Source organism: Pelecanus crispus, chromosome 26 (genome assembly GCF_030463565.1).
Source record: "Pelecanus crispus isolate bPelCri1 chromosome 26, bPelCri1.pri, whole genome shotgun sequence".
Classification (NCBI taxonomy): domain Eukaryota; kingdom Metazoa; phylum Chordata; class Aves; order Pelecaniformes; family Pelecanidae; genus Pelecanus; species Pelecanus crispus.
The window spans coordinates 792,213-815,421 of NC_134668.1; the positions used below are offsets into that span (position 1 = coordinate 792,213).

Genomic DNA, 23,209 nt, shown 5'->3' on the forward strand with positions numbered 1-23,209 from the left:
CCTCAGCACAAGGAGGACATTGGGGTGCTGGAGCGTGTCCAGGGAAGGGCAGCGGAGCTGGGGAAGGGTCTGGAGCACAGGGCTGGTGGGGAGCGGCTGGGGGAACTGGGGGTGTTCAGCCTGGAGAGAGGAGGCTGAGGGGAGACCTGATCGCTCTCTGCAGCTCCTGGCAGGAGGGGGCAGGGAGGGGGGGTCGGGCTCTGCTCCCAAGGAACAGCGATGGGACGAGAGGAGATGGGCTCAAGCTGCGCCGGGGAGGTTTAGGTTGGATATTGGGAGAAATTCCTTCATGGAAAGGGTGGTCAAGCACTGGACCAGGCTGCCCAGAGAGGTGGGGGAGTCCCCATCCCTGGAGGGGTTCAAAAACGGGCAGAGGTGGCACTGGGGGCCATGGTTTAGTGGGCATGGGGGGTGTTGGGTGATGGTTGGGCCGATGATCTTAGAGATCCTTCCCAACCTCAGTGATTCCTGGTTTCACTTTCAATATAAATGATCCAGCCCCCAAGCCAGGAAAGATGGAATTGCTGCTCTGCCCTGAACTGGCTCAGTGGTGGCCCTGGCAGCGTTGGGCTCATGGTTGGGCTGGGTGGTCTTGAAGGGCTTGGCCAACCCCAACGCTTCCGTGATTCCCTGATTCCCTGATTCCCTGATTCCCTGATTCCACGCTCCCGCGCATTTCGGGGGCCGCTGCCCCCCCCCCCCGGCTCTGCCGGAGCACTGCGGTCCGCCGGCCGGCAGGGGGCGCGCTGGGGCGGGGCGGTGGCGCGCGGCCCAAGATGGCGCAGGCCGTGAGCATGGGGGAGCTCCCGCTGCCGCAGCTGGAGCTGCTCAAGGGGGCAGCTGGAGCAGGTGGGGCCGGGCGGGGGGGCGCAGGGGGCCGGGCTGGGCTGGGCTGGGGGGGCCTGGGAGGGTGCACTGGGCCAGACTGGGCTGTGGGGGGGTGCACTGGGCCAGACTGGGCTGTGGGGGGGGTGTGTACTGGGCCAGACTGGGCTGGGGGGGGGGTGCACTGGGCCAGACTGGGCTGCGGGGGGTGTGTACTGGGCCAGACTGGGCTGTGGGGGGGTGCACTGGGCCAGACTGGGCTGCGGGGGGTGTGTACTGGGCCAGACTGGGCTGTGGGGGGGGTGCACTGGGCCAGACTGGGCTGTGGGGGGGTGCACTGGCCCAGACTGGGCTGGGGGGTGTTGCACTGGGCCAGACTGGGCTGTGGGGGGTGTGTACTGGGCCAGACTGGGCTGGGGGGGGGGTGTGTACTGGGCCAGACTGGGCTGTGGGGGGGTGTGTACTAGCCCAGACTGGGCTTGGTGGGGTGTACTGGCCCAGACTGGGCTGTGGGGGTGTGTACTGGCCCAGACTGGGCTGGGTAGGGTGTACTGGCCCAGACTGGGCTGTGGGGGGGTGCACTGGGCCAGACTGGGCTGTGGGGGGGTGCACTGGGCCAGACTGGGCTGCGGGGGGTGTGTACTGGGCCAGACTGGGCTGTGGGGGGGGTGCACTGGGCCAGACTGGGCTGTGGGGGGGTGCACTGGCCCAGACTGGGCTGGGGGGTGTGCACTGGGCCAGACTGGGCTGTGGGGGGTGTGTTACTGGGCCAGACTGGGCTGGGGGGGGGTGTGTACTGGGCCAGACTGGGCTGTGGGGGGGTGTGTACTAGCCCAGACTGGGCCCTGGGGAGCGCCGGGGAGGGTCTGGGTGGCCGAGGTGGGAGGGTGACAAGGCTGGAGCCGAGCGGGCGAGGTGCCCAGCCCCGCGTCACCCTGCGTGCTGCTGGCTGGGGACACCCCGGGGTGCGGGGGCTGCGTCCCTGGGGACCCTCCCTGCCCTGGAGACCCCCCCCCCCCCGCCCCAGTGTCCCTGGGGAGCCCCCCTGCCTGCCCCGGTGTCCCTGGAGACCCCCCCTCGCCCCGGTGTCCCTGCCCCCCCCCCCCCCCCTCAGTGTCCCTGGGGACCCTGCCCTGGCGTCCCTGGGTGCCCTCCCCCGCCTGCCCCGGGTGACGGGGCCGCGCTCTCCGCAGGAGGTGGAGTTCCTCTCGTCCTCCATCACCCAGCTCAAGGTGGTGCAGACCAAGTACGTGGAAGCCAAGGACTGTCTCAACGTGCTCACCAAGAGCAACGAAGGCGAGTGCCATCCCCCCGCCTGGCCGGGCCCAGGGGGGTCGGGCCAAGCCCCCCGAGGCCGGCGCCCTCCTCCCTGGCCTTGCTGGCCCTGGCTGCTCCCCAAAATTGCCCCTTTAGATTGGGTATCAGGAAAAATTTCTTCATGGAAGGGTGGTCAGGCACTGGACCAGGCTGCCCAGAGAGGTGGGGAGTCCCCATCCCTGGAGGGGTTCAAAAATGGGCAGAGGTGGCACTGGGGGCCATGGTTTAGTGGGCATGGGGGTGTTGGGGTGATGGTTGGGCTGATGATCTTGGAGATACTTTCCAATCTTAATGATTCCCAGTTTTACTTTCATTAAAAATAATCCAGCCAGCAAGCCAGGAAACATGGAATTATTCCTCTCCCCTTCGCTGGTTTAGTGGTGGCCTTGGCAGTGTCAGGTTAATGGTTGGGCTGGGAGACCTTAAAGATCTTTTCCAACCTCAGCGATTCCATGATTCTTCCCGAAAATCGCCCCTTCCTCCCCAGGGGCGAGACGTACCCAGCCTGCTCTGAGCAAACCACCCAGAGCCCCCGTATCGGCTCTTGCAGCCCAAGCTCTGGCACCTCCTGCCCAGCGGGGATGGGTGGGCCCAGGGTGCTGCTGGAGGGGCCCGGGTGTCACAGCACCCTGCCCAGGTGCTGAGCTGCGGCCCCGTGGGCTCCCCTCACCCGCCCCCCGCTTGCTTTTTTCCACAGGGAAGGACTGCTGGTGCCGCTCACCAGCTCCGTATCCTTTCCTGCTCCCCACCGCGCCCCCGCCCCCGAATTTCCTTCCCCTCGGGGCCGTTTGTGCCAAACCGGCCCTGCCGGCATCACGCGGTGGTGCCAGTACCCGGGCTCCGTGCCCGGCTTTCCTCCCGGAGCCGCGTAACCCTCCCGCTTCGCCGCTTTCCCTGACGCCCCCCTCCCAGATGTATGTCCCCGGGAAGCTCTCGGACGTCGAGCGCGTCCTGATCGATGTCGGAAACCGGCTACTACGTGGAGAAGGTGAGGGTACGCTGGCGCGTTTCGGGGGGGGCAGCTGGCTGCCTCCCCTGGGGCAGTGCTCCCCATGTTTGTGCCCTGGGGGACCCCCTAACCCCCCCTTCCCTCCCTCCTCTCAGACGGCAGACGACGCCCGTGACTTTTTCAAGCGGAAAATCGATTTCCTGACCAAGCAGATGGAGAAGATCCAGCCAGCGCTGCAGGAGAAACACGCCATGAAGCAGGGTAAGCACCCGGCTCCCTCCCGGCTTTTGGGGGGGCCCCCCCAGCCGCCCCCCCGCCCCTCACCCCCAGCCCCTTCTCTCCCTGCAGCCGTGGTGGAAATGATGAGCCAGAAGATCCAGCAGCTCACGGCGCTGGGAGCCGCGCAGGGTGCGACTGCCAAGGCGTAGCCTTCGGCCTCGTGGGCCGCCCTCCTGCTATCGCCGCTGGGCCGGGAGCGGAGGCCGGAGGGAGGCCGGCACCCCCCATCCCAGCTCGCCCCATCCCGGTTTTCCGGCGGCTCTTTCCCCGCCACGGTGCCCGCAGCACCAGCCCCCCCCCCCCCTTTTTTTTTTTTTTTTTTTAGGCAGCGCCTCGCTGCCGCAGCGCTGAATAAATGAGAGACTTCTGGAAGCGGGGTGCTCGTGGGGGACGGGGACAGGCTCTGCGGCCGCGCCCTTGGGGGAATCCTATCCCGGGAATCCCGCTGCTCCTGGGAATCCTGCTGCTCCTCCGTCTCCAACTTTGCGAGGACTCGGCTGGGTCCCCGCAACACCCCCGTGGGGCTTTTTTACGCCCCCCGAGACAAAATAACCCACGTTCCCCCGAACAGAAGAACTTTATTCTACTGCCCCCCGCCTTCCCCCCGCTGCCCCCCCTATGTACAGCTCTAGGGTCCGACCCCCACGGGGGGGTCAGCGAGGACCAGCTGCGTCCCAGTGGTGGCTGGTGGGGTGTCGCCTCGGCCCCCTGTCCCCAGCGCTGTCCGTGTGTCCCCGGCTCCCCATCGCCTCGTCCCCCTGCCCACAGCACTGTCCCAGCGCTGTCCGTGTGTCTGCTGGCTCAGCGTCGCCTCATCCCCCCTGTCCCCAGCGCTGTCCGTGTGTCCCTGGGCTCGGCGTCGCCTCGTCCCCCTGCCCGCAGCGCTGTCCGTGTGTCCCTGGGCTCGGCGTCGCCTCGTCCCCCTGCCCGCAGCGCTGTCCGTGTGTCCCTGGGCTCGGCGTCGCCTCGTCCCCCTGCCCGCAGCGCTGTCCGTGTGTCCCTGGGGCTCGGCGTCGCCTCGTCCCCCTGCCCGCAGCGCTGTCCGTGTGTCCCTGGGCTCGGCGTCGCCTCGTCCCCCTGCCCGCAGCGCTGTCCGTGTGTCCCTGGGCTCGGCGTCGCCTCGTCCCCCTGCCCGCAGCGCTGTCCGTGTGTCCCTGGGCTCGGCGTCGCCTCGTCCCCCTGCCCGCAGCGCTGTCTGTGTGTCTGCTGGCTCAGCGTCGCCTCGTCCCCCCCTGCCCGCCAGCGCTGTCCGTGTGTCCCTGGGCTCGGCGTCGCCTCGTCCCCCTGCCCGCAGCGCTGTCCGTGTGTCCCTGGGCTCGGCGTCGCCTCGTCCCCCTGCCCCGCAGCGCTGTCCGTGTGTCCCTGGGCTCGGCGTCGCCCTCGTCCCCCTGCCCGCAGCGCTGTCCGTGTGTCCCTGGGCTCGGCGTCGCCTCGTCCCCCTGCCCGCAGCGCTGTCCGTGTGTCCCTGGGCTCGGCGTCGCCTCGTCCCCCTGCCCGCAGCGCTGTCCGTGTGTCCCTGGGCTCGGCGTCGCCTCGTCCCCCTGCCCGCAGCGCTGTCCGTGTGTCCCTGGGCTCGGCGTCGCCTCGTCCCCCTGCCCGCAGCGCTGTCTGTGTCTGCTGGCTCAGCGTCGCCTCGTCCCCCTGCCCGCAGCGCTGTCCGTGTGTCCCTGGGCTCGGCGTCGCCTCGTCCCCCTGCCCGCAGCGCTGTCCGTCGTGTCCCTGGGCTCGGCGTCGCCTCGTCCCCCTGCCCGCAGCGCTGTCCGTGTGTCCCTGGGCTCGGCGTCGCCTCGTCCCCCCTGCCCGCAGCGCTGTCCGTGTGTCCCTGGGCTCGGCGTCGCCTCGTCCCCATGCCCGCAGCGCTGTCCGTGTGTCCCTGGGCTCGGCGTCGCCTCGTCCCCAGGCCCGCAGCGCAGTCCGTGCATCCCCCCCGGTCTCAGCGGACGAAGAGGGGCTTGTGGACGCGCTTGTGGCGGTTGAGCGTGGCACTCTTGGCGAAGCTCTCCCCGCACTCCACGCAGATGTAGGGCTCGTGGCCGTGAGCCTGCGCCCGGTGACGCTCCAGCTCGGCCCCGTCGCGGCAGCTCTGCCCGCACTCCGGGCAGGGCGAGGGTTGCCCGCGGGGCGGCGTGAACCCGCTGGGTGCTTCAGCAGGTTGGTGCTCTGGGCGAAGCCGCGGCGGCCGCACTGCCCGCAGCGATGGGGCCGGGGCGCCCGAGTGGGTGCGTTGGTGCTTGATGAGGTTCTTGCTCTGCGTGAAGCTCTTGCCGCACTGCCCGCAGGTGTAGGGCTTCTCCCCGGTGTGGATGCGCTGGTGTTGGATGAGGTTGGAGCTCCAGCTGAAGCTCTTGCCGCAGTCCCCGCAGCGATACGGCTTCTCCCCGGTGTGCGTCCGGCGGGTGCTGAACCAGGTGCGAGTTTTGGCTGAAGCTCTTGCCGCACTCCCCGCAGGTGCTGGGCCGCTCCCCGGTGTGAGTCCGCTGGTGCCGCAGCAGCTTCGACCAGTGGCTGAAGCTCTTCCCGCACTCGTTGCAGATAAAAGGGCGCTGGCGGCCGCCCCGGGTGCCGTCCCCCCACGCCTTCGCCCCTCCTCCTCCTCGCCGTACCCCCCCGCCGACGTGGCGGCACCGGAGCTGGGCTGCCCGCCTCGTTTCTTGGTTTTGGGGGCCAGGGGGCTGTGGGGGATGACGGTCTGGATGATCTCGTGCGGCAGCACCTCGTCTTCACAGTCGCTCACGATGCCATCGTCGGCTGCGGGGGGAGGAAGGAGAGGCTGGGGAGGGGGCTGGCACCCCCCGGCCATGGGTGCTCCCCTCTCCTAGGGATGGGTGCCCCCCCTCCCCGGCCCGCCTTCGCCCCCTCCTCACCGATGTAGACCCTCCGGACCATGTCCCCCTCGTCCGAATCGTGCAGCTCCACCACGCAGGGCTCCTCCTGCTCCATGGGGGCGGCCGGCGGACCCCGGTGTCCTGCGGGGCAGCGGGGAGCCCTGAGCCCCCCCAACCCGACACGGGGACCCCCCCAGCCCGAGCTCCCCCCGCCCCCCCTCCACCTCCCCAAACCCATCCCGAATTCCTCCTGCGCGTTGTCATCGTGCATCCGTTTCCTGTTGCGCCACGGCCGGTTCCTGTGTGCTCCGGCCGCACCGCAGCACGCCCGGGGCCGGGCTCGGAGACGTGGGGATCTGGGGGGGGGGGGGGGCCAGGGCCCTTTGTGCCCCCCAGGTCACTTCATGCCACCCCAAATCCCCTTATGCTGCCTCATTTCCCTGGGGGCCACCCCAAAATCCCTCTGTGCCGCCCCAAATCCCCTCGTGCCACACCAGATCCCTTTGTGCCACCCAGATCTCTCTGTGCTGCCCCCAAAATCCCTCTGTGCCGCCCCAGATCCCTTTGTGCCCACCCGAAATCCCTTTGTGCCACCCAAATCCCTCTCTGCCACCCCAAAATCCCCCTGTGCCGCCTCAGATCCCTTTGTGCCACCCGAAATCCCTTTGTGCCACCCCAAATCCCTCTCTGCCACCCCAAAATCCCCCTGTGCCCGCCTCAGATCCCTTTGTGCCACCCCGAAATCCCTTTGTGCCACCCCCAAATCCCTCTCTGCCACCCCCAAAATCCCCCTGTGCCGCCTCAGATCCTTTGTGCCACCCGAAATCCCTTTGTGCCACCCCAAATCCCTCTCTGCCACCCCAAAATCCCCCTGTGCCGCCTCAGATCCCTTTGTGCCACCCCAAATCCCCCTGGGCTTCCCCCAATCCCTCTGCGTCACCCCAAATCCCCCCGTGCTTCCCCAAATCCCTCTGCGTCACCCCCAAATCCCTCCATGCCCCCCCCCCAATCCCTGTGTGCCCCCCCTCCGTCCCCCCACGTTACCTGGGCTCCGGGGGGGGGGTCGGGGGGTCCCGCTGCTGCTCCGGCCTCAGCCCCACGGCTCTGCCCTGGCGTGGCCCCCCCGAGATCTGGGGGGGGGCACACGGACACGGGTGGTTACAGCCCCGCAGCTGGGGGGGGGGGCACTCGTGTCCTCCCCACCCGTGGATCTGCTCCCCCATCTGCCCCGCCCCCCCGGAGTGGGGGGGCTGCAAACACCCCCCAGCCTCTGCCCCCCCCCCCCCCTCGCCCCGGGCGCCCCCCCCCCCACCCACCCACCCGGGGGTCCTGCAGCACCGGGGGGGGGAGGGGAGCTGAACCCTCCCGGCGCGCACGGTGGGGGGGTCGCGGTGGTGTGGGAGGGGGCACGGGGGACCCTTCGGGGGGATGTGGGGGGCGCGGGGACCCCCCCGGCCATCTCCGGGGCCGGGAGGGGCGGCCTCGGCCCCGGCCCCCCCCCCGCCCCCCCCCCCGCTCACCGGCCCCGCCGCGGCGGCGCCTCCGCCGCTTCCGCCCGGCCCCGGGGGCGGCGGCTGCGCTGGGCCGGCCCCGCCGCGGGGGGAGCGGGGCCGCGGGAGAGCCGGCACCCCCGGGGAGCCCCCTGCAGCCCCTCCTGGGGGGGCCCTGCACCCCAAAAATGCCTGCACCCCCCGGGGAGCCCCCTGCAGCCCCCTCCTGGGGGGGGGGGGCCCTGCACCCCAAAAATGCCTGCACCCCCCGGGGAGCCCCCTGCAGCCCCTCCTGGGGGGGGGGCCCTGCACCCCAAAAATGCCTGCACCCCCCGGGGAGCCCCCTGCAGCCCCTCCTGGGGGGGCCCTGCACCCCCAAAAATGCCTGCACCCCCCGGGGAGCCCCCTGCAGCCCCCTCCTGGGGGGGCCTCTGCACCCCAAAAATGCCTGCACCCCCCCCAGGGTGCCCCCTGCACCCCCCCCCGGGGAGCCCCCTGCATCCCCCCCGAGGTGGCCCGCTGCACCCCAAAAATGCCTGCACCCCCCCCAGGGTGCCCCTGCACCCCAAAAAATGCCGGCACCCCCCGGGGAGCCCCCTGCACCCCCCCAGGGTACCCCCCTGCTCCCCCCCGGGTGCCCCTGCACCCCAAAAATGCCTCCACCCCCCCCCCAGGGTGCCCCCTGCAGCCCCTCCTGGGGTGCCCCTGCACCCCAAAAATGCCTGCACACTCCCCAGGGTGCCCATACCCCCTCCTGGGTTGGCCCCTGCACCCCAAAAATGCCTGCACCCCCCCAGGGTGCCCCCCTGCAGCCCCTCCTGGGGTGCCCCTGCACCTCAAAAATGCCTGCACCCCTTGGGGAGTCCCCTGCACCCCCCCGGGGTGCCCCCTGCACCCCAAAAATGCCTGCACCCCACGGGGAGCCCCCTGCAGCCCCTCCTGGGGTGTCCCTGCACCCCAAAAATGTCTGCAACCCCCCCCGAGGGTGCCCCCTGCACCCCCTCCTGGGGTGCCCCCCTGCACCCCAAAAATGCCTGCAGCCCCCCAGGGTGCTTTCTGCACCCCTAAGGTGTCATTACCCCCCTCCTGGGGTGCCCACTGCACCCCAAAAATGCCTGAACACCAACTAGGGTGCCCACTGCACCCCTAAGGTGCCTGTAACCCCCTCCTGGGGTGCCCACTGCACCCCAAAAATGCCTGCACACCCCTCAGGGTGCCTGCTGCACCCCCCGGTGCCTGTACTCCCCTCCTGGGGTGCCCGCTGCACCCCAAAAATGCCTGCATCCCCCCGGGGTGCCCGCTGCACCCCTACGGTGCCCATACCCCCTCCTGGGGTGCCCACTGCACCCCAAAAATGCCTGCATCCCCCCGGGGTGCCCCGCTGCACCCCCTACGGTGCCCATACCCCCTCCTGGGGTGCCCGCTGCACCCCAAAAATGCCTGCACACCCCCTCAGGGTGCCTGCTGCACCCCCCCGGTGCCTGTACTCCCCTCCTGGGTGCCCGCTGCACCCCAAAAAATGCCTGCATCCCCCCGGGGTGCCTGCTGCACCCCTAAGGTGCCCATACCCCCCTCCTGGGGTGCCCACTGCACCCCAAAAATGCCTGCATCCCCTCCTGGGTGCCCGCTGCACCCCTAAGGTGCCTGTACCCCTCCCGGGGTCCCCCAGCAGTGCCTGTAGCACCCCAAAGATGCTCAGTGCACCCCAAAGCTTCCCACAGTTCCCCCCTTGGGGTGCCCTGCAGGTGCCCGCTGCTCCCAAAGATGCCCACGCCTCTCCAGGAAGCCTGGTGCACCCCAAAAATGCCCGCACCCCCCCCACCCAGCATGTGCAGTGCACCCCAAAGGTGCCCGGTCCCCCCCTCCCTGGGTGTCCCATGGGTGCCTGGTGCACCCCAAAGCCACCTGCACCTCCTGCCATGGAGCGCGGTGCACCTCAAGGGTGCCCAGCACCCCCTCAAATGCCTGGTGCACCCCAAAGGTGCCCAGTGCCCCCCCCCCCCGGTGGCCAGGGACACCCCTAAAAGTGCTCAATGTACCCCCAAAGGTGCCCAGTGCACCCCCAAAGCCGCCCAGTGCACCCCAAAACTGCCCAGTGCACCCCCAAAGCCACCCAGTGCACCCCAAAACTGCCCAGTGCCCCCCCAGGTGGTCTGGGACACCCCAAAGGTGTTCAACGCACCCCCAAAGCTGCCCAGTGCACCCCAAAACTGCCCAGTGCCCCCCCAGGTGGTCTGGGACACCCCAAAAGTGCTCAACGCACCCCCAAAGCTGCCCAGTGCACCCCAAAGCTGACCCCAGTGTCCCCCCCGGTTGGCTGAGACACCCCAAAGGTGCTCAATGCACCCCAAAAGTGCTCAATGCACCCTAAAGCTGCCCAGTGCCCCCCCAGGTGGTCTGGGACACCCCAAAGGTGTTCAACGCACCCCCAAAGCTGCCCAGTGCACCCCAAAACTGCCCAGTGCCCCCCCAGGTGGTCTGGGACACCCCAAAAGTGCTCAACGCACCCCCAAAGCTGCCCAGTGCACCCCAAAGCTGCCCAGTGTCCCCCCGGTTGGCTGAGACACCCCAAAGGTGCTCAATGCACCCCCAAAAGTGCTCAATGCACCCTAAAGCTGCCCAGTGCCCCCCCAGGTGGTCTGGGGACACCCCAAAGGTGTTTCAACGCACCCCCAAAGCTGCCCCAGTGCACCCCAAAACTGCCCAGTGCCCCCCCAGGTGGTCTGGGACACCCCAAAAGTGCTCAACGCACCCCCAAAGCTGCCCAGTGCACCCCAAAACTGCCCAGTGTCCCCCCCGGTTGCCTGAGACACCCCAAAGGTGCCCAGTGCACCCCAAAAGTGCCCAGTGCCCCTCCCAGGTGGCCGGGGACACCCCAAAGCTGCCCAGTGCTCCCCCAAAGGTGCCCAGTGTACCCCCAGGTTGCCCAGCGCACCCCAAAAGCACCCAGTGCCCCCCCCCGCGCACCCTGCCCGGCCCCCACCCCAGCGCTCAGGGCACACAGAGCCCAAAAGCCCCCCCGGGGTGTCGGGGGGTGCCGGCTCCTCTCCAGGGACCCCCCCACCCCCACTCGAGCCCCCCAGCACTCAGGGTGCCGCTGAAGGGGTTTTGGGGGGCCCCTGTGGCCCTTTGGGGTCCAATTGGGCTGAAAAAGCCGAATTTCCTGCCCAGCGCCCGCCCCTGCGGGGGAAACTGAGGCACGGCGCAGCGACCCCCCCCCCCCCAGCCTCCCCGCGTGTCCTTTGACCCTTAACTGGGGCCCCCCCAAATTGGGGGGGGCATGAGGAAAGAGGGGCGGGAGCCGCTCCCCCCCACGAACCGCCCCGTGTTGGGGGGCAAACGGGGCCGGGGGGGCCCAGCCGAGCCCCCCCATCTGGGGGGTGGAAAGGGGGCTCGCAGCATCGCCCCGGGGGGGGGCCCGGGCGCCGCGAGCCCCACGCAGCCCCCAGCCCCCCGCTTCGCCCTCCCACCCCATCCCCTCTCCCTGCCTCAGTTTCCCCCACCCCCCACCCCATTTATTTTCGGGGGGGCGGCCGCGGCGTCGGGGCCGCGGGGCACAAAGGAAAGCCAGGACCCCCCCCCCCCCCCCACCGCCGCTCCCAGCCCCCCGCCAACGGCTCCCTCCAGCCCCAACCCAAGATGGGGGCGTGGGGGGGGGCCCTTTTTTTTTTTTTTTGGGGGGGGGGTCCCCACTCTCCTGCCCCCCTCCCCAAAGGCGACCCCACGGCCAGCGGCTCACCCACGTAGCCCCCCACCCAACGCCGCCGGCCTCCAACTCACCTCTCCGAGGAGGCCGAAGGATGGGATGGCGCGATGGGGTCTGGCAGGGGATGGCGAAGGGGCTTTCTTTTGGGGGGGGGGGTCCCTGCTGAGGGATTTGGGGGTGCGAGGGTGGGTGCTGGCCCCCGGGCGCGAGGCTGGCGTTCGGGGGAGGCCGGGAACAGGAAGGTCCCAGCGTCATCCCATTCCCCCGGCCCTGCTGCCGCCTCGCCGCCAGCCGGATGCTTTTTCCGCTCTGCGAGCAAAAATGGGGTCGAAACCTTGGGAAAAAAAAAAAAAAGGGGGGGGGGGTCCCCCCAACCACAACACCCCCAAATCCCACCGCCGAGCGATGGGTGCCGGTGGGGAGGATGGGGGGGGGTTGCTTGGCCCCTCCAGTGACGGGGAATCGTGGATTCAGGTTTTTTTTTTTTTTAATTTTTTTTTTTTCCCCCACTCCGCTTGGAAAACGTTCCCCGGGCAGGAGGATTTGGGGGGGTTTCACGAGGCTGGTTTTGGGGGGGGGGAAGATGGGGGGGGGGGGAAACGAGCCGCTGGAGCCCCCCTAGCCCCCCCCCCCCGCTTTGTGTAACGGCTCCGGCTCCAAGCCCGCGTGTTTCCCCACCGCTGGCGCAAAAAAAAAAAAGAAAAAAAAAAATGGTTGGAAATTATGCAACGAGGCCGGCGCCTTCGTTAGCGGGATCGCGCCCAGCTCGGCACCCGCCCCGGGCACCGGGGTTTGGGGTGCCTTCAGCATCCCCTTCTGTCCCCCCCCCCCAGCGCCCCACGGAGCCCCCGCAGCCCCCGGGAGGGCCCTGGGGGTGCGAGGGTGGGGGGCGCAGGGTCCCCGTCCCCGTCCCCGCCGTGGGCAGGTTGGGTGGCGCGTGCGGGCGCGTGGCGGCAGCCGGCATGGGAGCCGTCCCCGCAGGGCACCTGGCGCTGCGGCGCCCGGCTCCGCTCCAGCCCCGACCGGGAAGATGGGAAAAGCTTTTCCATGGCGGCGTTGGCGTCACCGGGATCGCGCCATCGCCGCTGCTGTGTCCCCTGGGGGTGACGCCCGCAGGGTTGCCCCCAAAACTCAGCGAACGCCGCTGCTCGGGGACCTTTTATTTGATCTCGACGGCAAACCCGCGCCGCCCCCGACCCTGCACCCCACGCTCCCACCCTCGCTGGCTTTCAGGGTGCTCGGGGCGCAGGCGCCGAACCCCGGCTCCACTGCGGGAGCCATCCAGCCCCATTCCCGGTCGCCGCGGTCCCCAGCCCTCGCTGGGGTGATGCCGGTCCCCCCTTGGTGGGAATGCACCCCAAAAGTCATCCCCAGCCCCGCGCCCCCGTCCCAGCGTCCCCGTCCCAGCGTCCCCATCCCGGTGTCCCCATCCCGGCGTCCCCATCGCAGCGTCCCCATCCCGGCGTCCCATCGCGGCATCCCCATCGCGGCATCCCCATCCCGGCGTCCCCCGTCACACGGCGTGAAGCTTCTGATGCCCGACGGAGCTGGGACTTGTGGCGAAAGCCGTCCCCGCACTCCCCGCAGATGTAGGGCTTCTCGTCGGTGTGGGTGCGGCGGTGGCGGATGAGGTTGGAGCTGACGCTGAAGCGCTTCCCGCACTCGCCGCAGCTGTAGGGTTTCTCGCCGGTGTGGGTCCGCTGGTGCTGGATGAGGGCCCGAGCTCTCGCTGAAGCGTTTGCCGCAAGCGCCGCAGGCGTAGGCTTCTCGCCCGTGTGGATCCGTTGGTGGGTGACCAGGTTGGAGTTTTGGCTGAAGCCTTTGCCGCAAGCGCCGCAGGTGTAGGGCTTCTCCCCGGTGTGGGTGATCTGGTGACGCGCCAGGTCCGAGCTGCGGCTGAAACCCTTCCCGCACTCGCTGCAGATGGTGGGGCGCAGGCGACCCCCCCCGCAGCCCCAGCAGCTCCTTCAGCGGTCCCAGGCCCCCCGGGCGTCCCGGCGTTTTGGCCGGTCGACGCACCGGTGTTTTCCGTCGCGGCCTCGCCGGGCGGCTGGGCGGCTCGCTGCCGGAGGCCGGCGGGACGGGGTGGGCTGCAGGGAGAGGAGAGCTGGGCACCGGCGGGGGTGGTGTGGGGGACGGGGGGCACCGAGGGCATGGGGACGGGCCCGGGGCTGCGGCCCCTCTGTGCCTTCCCCGTCCCCTCTGCCCCTTCCCCATCCCCCCCTGCGCCCCTCTCCATCCCTTTTCCACCTTCTCCATGCAACCCCATTGTCCCCTCTGCCCCTTGCCTGTCCCCTCTGCCCCTTCCCCAACCCTGCTGCCCCCCTCCATCCCTTTGCCACCTTCTCCATCCCCATTGTCCCCTCTGCCCCTTCCCCATCCCCCCCTGCGCCCTCTCCATCCCTTTTCCACCTTCTCCATCCCCATTGTCCCCTCTGCCCCTTCCCCCATCCCTTCTGCTCCTTCCCCATCCCCGCTGCCCCTCTCCATCCGTTTTCCACCTTCCCTGTCACCTCTGCCCCTTCCCCATCCCCATTGTCCCCTCTGCCCCTTCCCCATCCCTGCTGCCCCCCTCCATCCCTTTGCCACCTTCTCCATCCATCCCCATTGTCCCCTCTGCCCCTTCCCCATCCCCCTCTGCCCCTTCCCCATCCCGCGTTGCCCCCCTCCATCCCTTTTCCACCTTCCCCGTCACCTCTCTGGTTTGGGGACAGCAGTGACACCCCTCTCCTGCTCCCAAGGCCCGGGTTTAGCTCCCGGCTCAGCCCCAGCTCTGTCCCCCACCGACGCGCCCCATCCCAGCCTGGGGACCAGCGGCCGGGCTCGGGGTGCAGGAGGAGGGTGACGCACGGGGCAGGGCATGGGGACAGCGTGGTCCCCGGGCAGGGACAGGCGTGGTGCATGGCACCAAGGGGGACCCCGAGCCCAAATTCCCTCTGCAAACCTTGGCTGAAGTTGGGGTACCAGGAAACCCCATGTGTGGGATGAGGACATGCCTGCACCCCGGGATCAGGGCTTCCCCGTGCCGTGGGATCGGGACATCCCTGCACCCCCGGGATCGGGGCTTCCCTGTGCCATGGGATCGGGACATCCCTGCACCCCCAGGATCGGGGCTTCCCCGTGCCGTGGGATCGGGTCATCCCTGCACTCCAGGATCGTGGCTTCCCCGTGCCATGGGATCAGAACATCCCTGCACTCCAGGATCGTGGCTTTCCCCGTGCCATGGGATCGGAACATCCCTGCACCCTAGTATTGGAGTGTCCCTATGTCACAGCAATGGGCCACCCCTGCACCCCACAACTGGGGCATCCCCACTCCATGCCATTTGGGACACCCCTGCGCCCCCAAATCAGGGCATTCCCACATTGTGGGATCAGGACATCCCTGCACCCCGGGATTGGGGTATCTCAGTGCCACAGGAATGGGGTACACCTGCACCCCAGGATTGGAACATACCTGTGCCACAGAAATGGGACATCCCCGAACCCCCCAAATCGGGGCATCCCCCACACTGTGCAATCGGGGCATCCCCTGCACCCCGGGATTGGATCATTCCCACTCTGTGGGGCCAGGACATCCCTGGGATCGGGGTATCCCTACACCAGGGGAACGTGGTATCCCCACTCCGAGGGACTGGAGCATCCCCATGCCCTGGGATCGGGGTACCCCCCATGCTGTGGGGTTGGGGCATCCCCGTACCTGGGGATTGGGGTACCCCCACACCACTGGACCAGGGCACCTGCACCCCAGGACTGGACTCTCTGTGAGGGCTTAGGGCACCCCCATACCCTGGGATCGGGGTACCCCCATGCCATGGGAATGGGGACATCCCTGCACCCCAGGACTGGGGTATCCCCACGCTGTGGGATGGGAGCACCCCCATATCTTGGGATTGGGGTAACTCTGTGCCATGAGAATGGGACATCCCTGGATCCCCTAGGACACCCCCATACCCTGGGATCGGGGTACCCTGTGCCACGGGAATGGGACACCCACACCCTCCGGGATCAGGGTCCCCCAGAACTGGGGGACCCCCATGCTGTGGGGTCGAGGGATCCCCACATCGCTGGGTTGGGGCAGGTCCATGGGGGACCCCCAAAAAGGACTCACCACCCCGCTCCCTGTGACGCCGCGGGGACACCGCACGTGGGGAGACCCTGGCTGAGCCGGGCGCCGCTTTGGGGGGGGCTCACCTGCGGAGGTGCCCTCCGGCAACTCGGTGTCCCAGGGGTCCCGGGGGGTCCCGGGCGGGATGGCTCCCCCTCCGTGTCCATCGCCGCTGTCCCAGCACGCTCAGATGGGGGGACCCCTGCCCGGGGGGGGGGGAGAAGGAGCAGGCAAAGAGATGGGGTGATGCGGGGGCACCCAAGGGGGGGTCCCGGCTGCGCCCCCAAGGGGGGGTCCTGAACCCCTCTGTGCCTCAGTTTCCTCTCCTGATGCTGGGGGGGGGGCACCAAGGCCACGGGTTGGGGGCTGAAGCATCCCCCTCCCCATCCCAAGAGCACCCCCCCCCGCCATGCCCCCTGCTCCCTCTCATGGCGGGGCCCCCCCAAGCTGGGTGGGGGGGCTACGCTCCCCCCGACTCTGCCCCGAGCATCGCCGCCATCTCGGGGGGCACCGGGGAAGGGGGAAAGGGCGGGGGGGGGGGAATGGGGGGGGCCTGTCCGCCCTCCATTTTGGGGGGGGTCCCCGGCCACGACTCACCGCTGCGGCCGGCCTGGCCGGGGGGCCCGGGGGGGGCCCGGGGGGCGGCGGTGGGGAGCGGCGGGTGGGCCGGAGCGGGAGCGGGGAGGCCGTGAGCGGAAGGGCCTCCCCGCATGGCCGCTCTCGGCGCCCGCCGGCTGCCGGATGGCGCAGCTCTATGGTCGGGGGGCTTCGGCCCCCTGCCACCCGCCCCAGGTGTCCCCCCCCCACCTCGCCATGGGGGCACAGACCCCCCCGGCAGGGTACGGCCAAGGGGCGCGGGAGGAGACGGGGGCTCCCCGCCATCACGGGCCTGGGCTCAGCAGCGGGACAGGCCCCGGGGGGGGGGGGTTCTGGGGTGTCCCCCCCCTGCCCTGGTGTGTTTTGGGGCGGTTTGGGGTGTCCCCCCCCCAGTGTGTCTTGGGGGGTTTTGGAGTGTTCCCCCCCACCACCCCGGTGTGTCTTGGGGGTGTTTGGGGTGCCCCCCCCCTGCCCCGGTGTGTTTTGGGGGGAGTATGGGGTGTCCCCCCCCCGCCCAGGTGTGTCTTGGGGAGGTTTGGGGGTGTCCCCCCCCTGCCCCTGTGTGTCTGGCTTTGTGGGGGGATGGGCCCCTTCTGGGGGTCCCGCTGGCATGGGGGGGTTTGGGGCTGGGGGGGCCCTCGAGGGGGTCTTTTGCTCCCCCCGCCCCGCCTGGCCCCAGATGTTGGCAGCTGGGGGGGATAAGGGCCGCGGCTCCCCCCCGTGCCCCCCCCCAAAATGCCCCGCGGGCGCTGGCAGCTGGAGGGGGGGGACAGGCCAGAATGGGGGGGTTCATTGGGGGACCCCCCCCGGGCAGGAGGGACCCCCAGCGCCCACCCACCTCCCTGCTCAGCTCCATGCTTTTAACCCTTCCCGCCCCAAGCGAGGGTCAGCCGGACTGGGAGCCACTGGTTTGAACTGGTGGCGGCGTCAACTGGCACCAGTGGGCACTGCGGGGGGTTTGGTGCCATGGCACAGGTGGCTCGGTGCCCCCCCGCCCCCCTGGGGGAAGAGGTTCGGAGGTGTGAGTCCCAGTGTCACAGGGTGTCACCATGTCTGGGTGCTGGGTCACCCCCTGAGCTCGGCTGTCACCCCTCAGGCTGCCGGGTCACCCTCAGGCTGGGTTGTCACCCTTTCAGGGTGTTGGGTCACCCCCAAGCTCAGCTGTCACTGTGTCAGTGTTGGGTCACCCCCTGAGCTTGGCTGTCACCCATCAGGCTGCTGGGTCACCCCCGGGCTGGGGCCACCCATCAGGTTGTTGGGGTAACCCCCAAACTGGGCTATCACCCTGTCAGGGTACTGGATCACCCCCTAAGCCCAGCTGTCACTGTGTCAGGGTGCTGCGTCACCCCCAGGCTGGGCTGTCACCCCTCAGGCTGCCAGGCAGCCCGTGCGACAGGGGCTGGGCAGTGGTGACAGCCCATTCAGGCGGCCGGGGCAGGAGGGGTTGTCACACATGGGGAACAGACCTGTCCCCAGCTCAGCCACTGTCCCCAACAGTCGGACAAACACCCCAGCCCCATCCCCACAGTGATGCCCCAGTATGACACAATGCAGGGACACCCCAGTGTTACCCTCACAGGGACAGCCCAGTGTCACCCTGTGCAGGGACATGCCAGTGTCACCCAGCGTGGTGACACCCCCATTGTCACCTGGTGTAGGGACACCCCAGTGTCACCCAGTGTAGGGACACCCCCAGTGTCACCCTCACAAGGACAGTCCAGTGTCACCCTGTGCAGGGACACGCCGGCATCACCCAGCAATGGTGACATCCTGGTGTCATCCAGTGTAGGGACACCCCGGTGTCACCCTCCCACTGAGACCTCAGTGTCACCCAGCACAGTGACACCCCCATTGTAACCCAGTGTAGGGACAACACAGCGTCACCCTGCACAGTGACATCCCGGTGTCACCCAGTGTAGGGACACCCTGGTGTCACCCTCACAGGAACACCCCGGTGTCACCCAGCATGGTGACATCCCTGTGTTACCCAGTGTATACCCAGTGTAGGGACACCCCGGTGTCACCCAGCACAGTGACACCCCATTGTCACCCAGTGTAGGGACACCCTAGTGTCACCCTCACAGAACACCCCCGGTGTCACCCAGCATGGTGACATCCCTGTGTTACCCAGTGTAGGGACACCCCGGTGTCACCCAGCACAGTGACACCCCATTGTCACCCAGTGTAGGGACACCCTAGTGTCACCCTCACAGAACACCCTGGTGTCACCCAGTGTAGGGACACCCCGGTGTCACCCTCACAGAACACTCTGGTGTCACCCAGTGTAGGGACACCCCGGTGTCACCCAGCACAGTGACACCCCATTGTCACCCAGTGTAGGGACACCCTAGTGTCACCCTCACAGACCACCCTGGTGTCACCCAGTGTAGGGACACCCCGGTGTCACCCTCACAGAACACCCTGGTGTCACCCAGTGTAGGGACACCCCGGTGTCACCCAGCATGGTGACACCCAGCGTCACCCTCACAGGGTGTCACCCCTCACTGGTGTCACCCCGTGGCAGGGACACCCTGGTGTCACCCTCGCAGGAGCACCCCGGTGCCACCCCTCAGGGTACCACCCTGAGCTGGCACCCGCAGAGCTGGGCCCAGGGCGCCCTGGGGTGCGCCAGGCCCCGTTGCCATGGTGACGCCGGGGCCGGGGGGGGGGTCCCCAGGGCCCCCCAGCTCTCCAGCTGGGGCCACCGGAACTCAGCGGGTGCACAGGGAGAGGGCGGATTGGTGGAGAGCCGGGAGGGGGGCGGGGCTTGCGGGCGGGAGCGCCTGGCGATTGGAGAAAAATAAAGAGCGGGGGGCGGGATCTCCGGGGGAGACGCCGAAAAGCCGGGAGGAGGCGGAGCCTCGAGGGACGCCGGGAGTCGGATTGGTGGAGAGGTGGACGGGGGGCGCGGCCTCTCCCTGCGCATTGCGTCGCTCCGCATGTCGTCACTTCCGGGTGGCGGCGGTTTCCGCCTCCCGCTGGGCCTGGAGCGGCCGCGCTGGGACCGCGCGGACCCCCGGGACACACCCACCCCCCCCCCCCCGGGACCCTCCGGGATCCTCCCCGCTCCTCCCCGCGGCGCTCGGCGCGGCCCGAGCAGCTCTTCCCGCCCAGCCCCGCCGCAGCGGGGGGGGCCCGTCAGGGCCCGGCGCCGGGGCCTCGTCGGGGCCTCCCGGGTCATGCGGAGGCGGCGGCCGGCCGGCCCGCACTATGTGGTACATCATGCAGAGCATCCAGAGCAAGTACTCGCTGTCGGAGCGGCTCATCCGTACCATCGCCGCCATCCGCTCCTTCCCGCGGGACAACGTGGAGGATCTCATCGGCAGGGTGAGCCGCCGCCCCCGGGGACCCGCCCGGCCCGGCTCTGGAGCGCTGCGAAGCCCCGTGAAGGAAGCGGAGGGGCTTGTAGGGGAGGGGGCCGAGGTGGGACACCCGCTCCGCCAGCCAGCGGGGTGCCCCAGTGCTGCGGGAGGGTTTCCGCCGCCGGTTCGCGGCTGGAGGGCCCGGCCGGGCCGTGGGCATCGCTCCCCGCGGCTTGGACGCCCGTCGGGGTGAGGCTTTTGCGGCTGAGTCCGCCCGTGGCCCCAAGCGGGGCGGGTCGGGGAGCTTCGCCTCAGCCCGGGACGCTGTTAGGGGCAGCGCGGGGCCCTGGCTAAGCCTGACTGATCCGGGCAGCAGCTGAGCTATTTCAGGTGGCGACGGCTCCGCCGAGCGTCTTGACCCTCCTTGGAGATGCCCTTCCAAAGCCCACAAACCCCCGGATTCATCCTGGGGCTGCCTCCCACCAGGGAATGCTTCCAGGGCAGCTTGGGCCGTGCTGACGGCTCTTGAACGGCTGCCGGTTTATTTACCGGAGGCAGAGCGGCCTGCTTGCTTTTCCAACCCTCCCCACGCTGTGCCCGCTCTCGCCCTCGCCGTTCCTCGGGATCCTGCCGGAGCAGATTGCTGCTGTGTGGGTGGTGAACCTCCACACGGGTTATGCCAGACCCCTGTGGCACCCACGTTTCTTCAGGCGTCGTTTAGCAATGATGAATTAATTAAGATCAAGGCTGGGAGCAGGGACGCAGACTGTGAAGCGCTTCTGCCCAGCGGGGAGCTCTGTGCAACCGTGGTGCCCAGCCTGAAAACATAACCCTAGGGCACGCGCGGGAGCGTTACGCCGGATATCTATTAATAAACCTTTTCTAACGATGCAAATTGAGGCGCGTCAGGTGCCGGCTTGGAGGTGGAAAAGGGCCAAGAACGGGTGGGTTTGCTAATCCTGGCTGTGGTTTCCTGTCTTCTCGCAGGGCGCGGATGTGAACTGCATGCACGGCACCCTGAAACCGCTGCACTGCGCCTGTATGGTGGCTGACGCCGACTGCGTCGAGCTGTTGCTGCAGAAGGGAGCAGAGGTAAAGGCTTTTAAAGAACAAAAACACCTTAAAAATGTAAAGGGCCCTTTGAAAAGGGCCAGGAAGTCAGGAGGCGGCGGCAGGTGTTAATAAACAGCTGAGATTTGAGCCGATGGTTTAAGCAGTGCCAGTTTTGTGCCCCCTCTTAAGGCAAAATGGGCCTGGGTGAAGGTTTATTATCCCAGTAGGGAGTGAAATGTTTGTGCCTGAGATCCTGGGGGTGCCTGCTCATCCGGGGAGGGAGGGTAGTTTTGCAGTGGAAGCCTGAAGGAAGAATTGAAGCCTATATATTATCATCATAGAATCATTTCTGATTTTTGGCATTTCCTCCTGGCCGCTGGCAGGTTGTACCCCCCACTCCCTGCCTCATTTTCACATCTGCTAAATGTGGGATGTGGGAACGGTTTCGCGCAGCGCTGGTGGAGCTTCCCCTGATGCCGGCAGGAGCTGGGGTACCTCGGTGACCCCCAAATCCTTTCTTCTCCCTCCCCTTCTCCTGTAGGTCAACGCCCTGGATGGCTACAACCGAACGGCCCTTCACTACGCGGCGGAAAAGGACGAAACCTGTGTGGAAATCCTCCTGGAGTACGGGGCCAACCCCAACGCTCTGGATGGCAACAAGGACACCCCGCTTCACTGGGCCGCCTTCAAGAACAACGCCGAGTGCGTGCGGTCGCTGCTGGAGAACGGTGCCTTGGTGAACGCCCGCGATTACAACAACGACACGCCGCTCAGCTGGGCAGCCATGAAGGGTAACCTGGAGAGCGTCAGCATCCTGCTTGACTTCGGGGCGGAGGTCCGGGTGGTTAATTTGAAAGGCCAAACCCCCATCTCGCGGCTGGTGGCGTTGCTGGTTCGGGGATTGGGTACGGAGCGCGAGGATTCCTGCTTCGATCTTCTCCATCGAGCTATTGGACATTTTGAGCTGAGAAAAAATGGCAGCATGCCCTGGGAGGTCACCAGGGATCAGCAGCTCTGCGAAAAGCTCACCCTGCTCTGCTCGGCCCCCGGTACCCTACAGACGCTGTCGCGTTACGCCGTGCGCCGCAGCCTGGGTGTGCGGTTCCTGCCGGAGGCGGTGAAGCAGCTGCCCTTGCCCACCTGCCTGAAGGACTACGTGTTGCTCCTTAGCTAAGCGAAAGACGAGGCGCCGGGGCTCTTCCACGTTGGCGTTCGGCTCCCTTTGTTACTGCTTCCTCGCGGCAGCGCAGGGAATGAGGTTGACCGCTTGGTTTGAGACTTGTGGGTGCCAGATTCCCCTCCCCGGTCACCGTCCCGGTTTTCATCCTGCTCTGCTCCTCTGCCTGAGCTGGCGCAGGGCAGCGGGGACCCGCCGGTGCCACTCGCAGACCGGCTCCATGTTGTCTCTCTGCCCGCAATGCCTCTTCAGCGGCTCCTCCCACGCACTCTCCCCTTGATTTCAGCGTCATGAGATGAAAAGTCCCCCTTTAATGGCAAATTATATCCCAGCTGTTGGATTAACCTGGGTTTTTTTTTTCCTTTTTTTGATGTTGGGGCAGACCTTGGGGAAAGGCAGGCTTTCTAGGTGTGGGGAGAATGGGGAAACCCTCCTTCTTTGAGGACGTGAGGCAGGAGATCAAGAGAAGGTGTTGTCAGACCCAGAGAAGCCCTGTGGAACGTGTCGGGTGGAAAAGCCCGCCCTAAGCGCGCGTAGCGAGCCTGTGCGTTGTGTAACAGTGCAGGCTGGCGCCTTTGCTCGGCGCTAACGCCCGTGCGCAGCCACGGCCGCAGCACAACACCCCGCAGACGGGGCAGAGCTTGCGTGTCTGCTGCTCTCCGTGCTTTGGGCAGACACGAGGCGTCACTTCAACGTGTGGGAGTATTTTTTTTTCTTTTTTTCCCCTTCATATATATAATTTTTAAGATGCATCAGCGTGGTAGAGGGGAAGAGGGTGGAAGCACCTCAAAACCCAAAGCTTTGTGGGGCTGTAATTCCCGCAAGCGGAGGAAATGTTTCCCTCCCTCTCTGGAGGAGCGCTGCTCAGAGCGTGGGATGCTCCATGCCCTGGAGCAGAGGTTTCCCTCCCGCCTGCCACGCAATAACCCACCTGAGCTCTTCCTCAGCTTTGGTTTTGCACCATCAACTCGCCATTTTGTTGTTGATTTTTATTTATGTGTGTGTATGTACAGATTTTTAGGAGGAGGCGTGAGGACGCGCTGGCAGCGGGCAGGACCCCCGTGGGCAGCGCCTGCTCTCTGTTCGGCACGGCTCGCCCCCGGCGCTGGCGGCATCGCCACGCACACCGTCATGTATTCATGGAAATAAACGGCTCGCCGTGCACTGCAAGGTGTGTGTGTCACACGCTTGTGGCCAAGGGTCAGCAACGGAGCACAGGGGGTTGGCTCCGCTCTTTCGGGGTCCTCCCTGAATGGGGAGGGTGTGTCGGGGTGGGGTTTGGGGGGGGTGCTGCTGGTGGTTTCGTTCCCGTGCTGGTTTTTGGCACCCCGTACGGTCGCCGTCACGCCTCCGAGAACCGTAACGTCACCCTGTCCATGGTGACGCCTTGTTAAACCCTCACGCTGATGAGTTCTGCATGGGTTTTACTTCCGACCGCAGCCTGCCCCCTCCGATCCCCCTCGCTGCTCCCAGCCCACCCTTCATGCCTGCACCTCCACCCTTGTCCGGGGGTTTTTTTGGGATCTTGACGACGCACCGAGCTGCGTCATCCTCCGCGTGTGCGTTCCTCACCCAGGGATCC

At 67.7% G+C, this 23,209-nt stretch overlaps 3 protein-coding genes across 3 annotated transcripts; 2 read left to right on the top strand and 1 right to left on the bottom strand.

Annotated features, from left to right (window-relative positions):
* Positions 1–776: 776 nt before the first annotated feature.
* Positions 777–3,529, top strand: PFDN5 (prefoldin subunit 5). The gene is given in 8 exon segments (XM_075724933.1): positions 777–833; positions 835–849; positions 2,019–2,125; positions 2,840–2,870; positions 3,055–3,108; positions 3,110–3,130; positions 3,247–3,352; positions 3,440–3,529. Coding segments are annotated over 8 exon segments (471 nt in total). The 3' UTR covers positions 3,520–3,529.
* A 1,774-nt stretch (positions 3,530–5,303) lies between these two features.
* LOC142596014 (uncharacterized) lies at positions 5,304–16,313 on the bottom strand. The gene is given in 6 exon segments (XM_075724871.1): positions 5,304–5,498; positions 5,501–5,578; positions 5,580–5,765; positions 5,767–5,913; positions 12,897–13,356; positions 16,306–16,313. Coding segments are annotated over 6 exon segments (1,074 nt in total).
* A 2,971-nt stretch (positions 16,314–19,284) lies between these two features.
* On the top strand, positions 19,285–22,707 carry ASB8 (ankyrin repeat and SOCS box containing 8). Its single transcript, XM_075724931.1, has 3 exons — positions 19,285–19,422; positions 20,385–20,489; positions 20,992–22,707. The coding sequence occupies exons 1-3, from the start codon at positions 19,306–19,308 to the stop codon at positions 21,622–21,624; spliced, it is 855 nt and encodes a 284-aa protein (XP_075581046.1). The 5' UTR covers positions 19,285–19,305; the 3' UTR covers positions 21,625–22,707.
* The last annotated feature ends 502 nt before the right edge of the window (positions 22,708–23,209 follow it).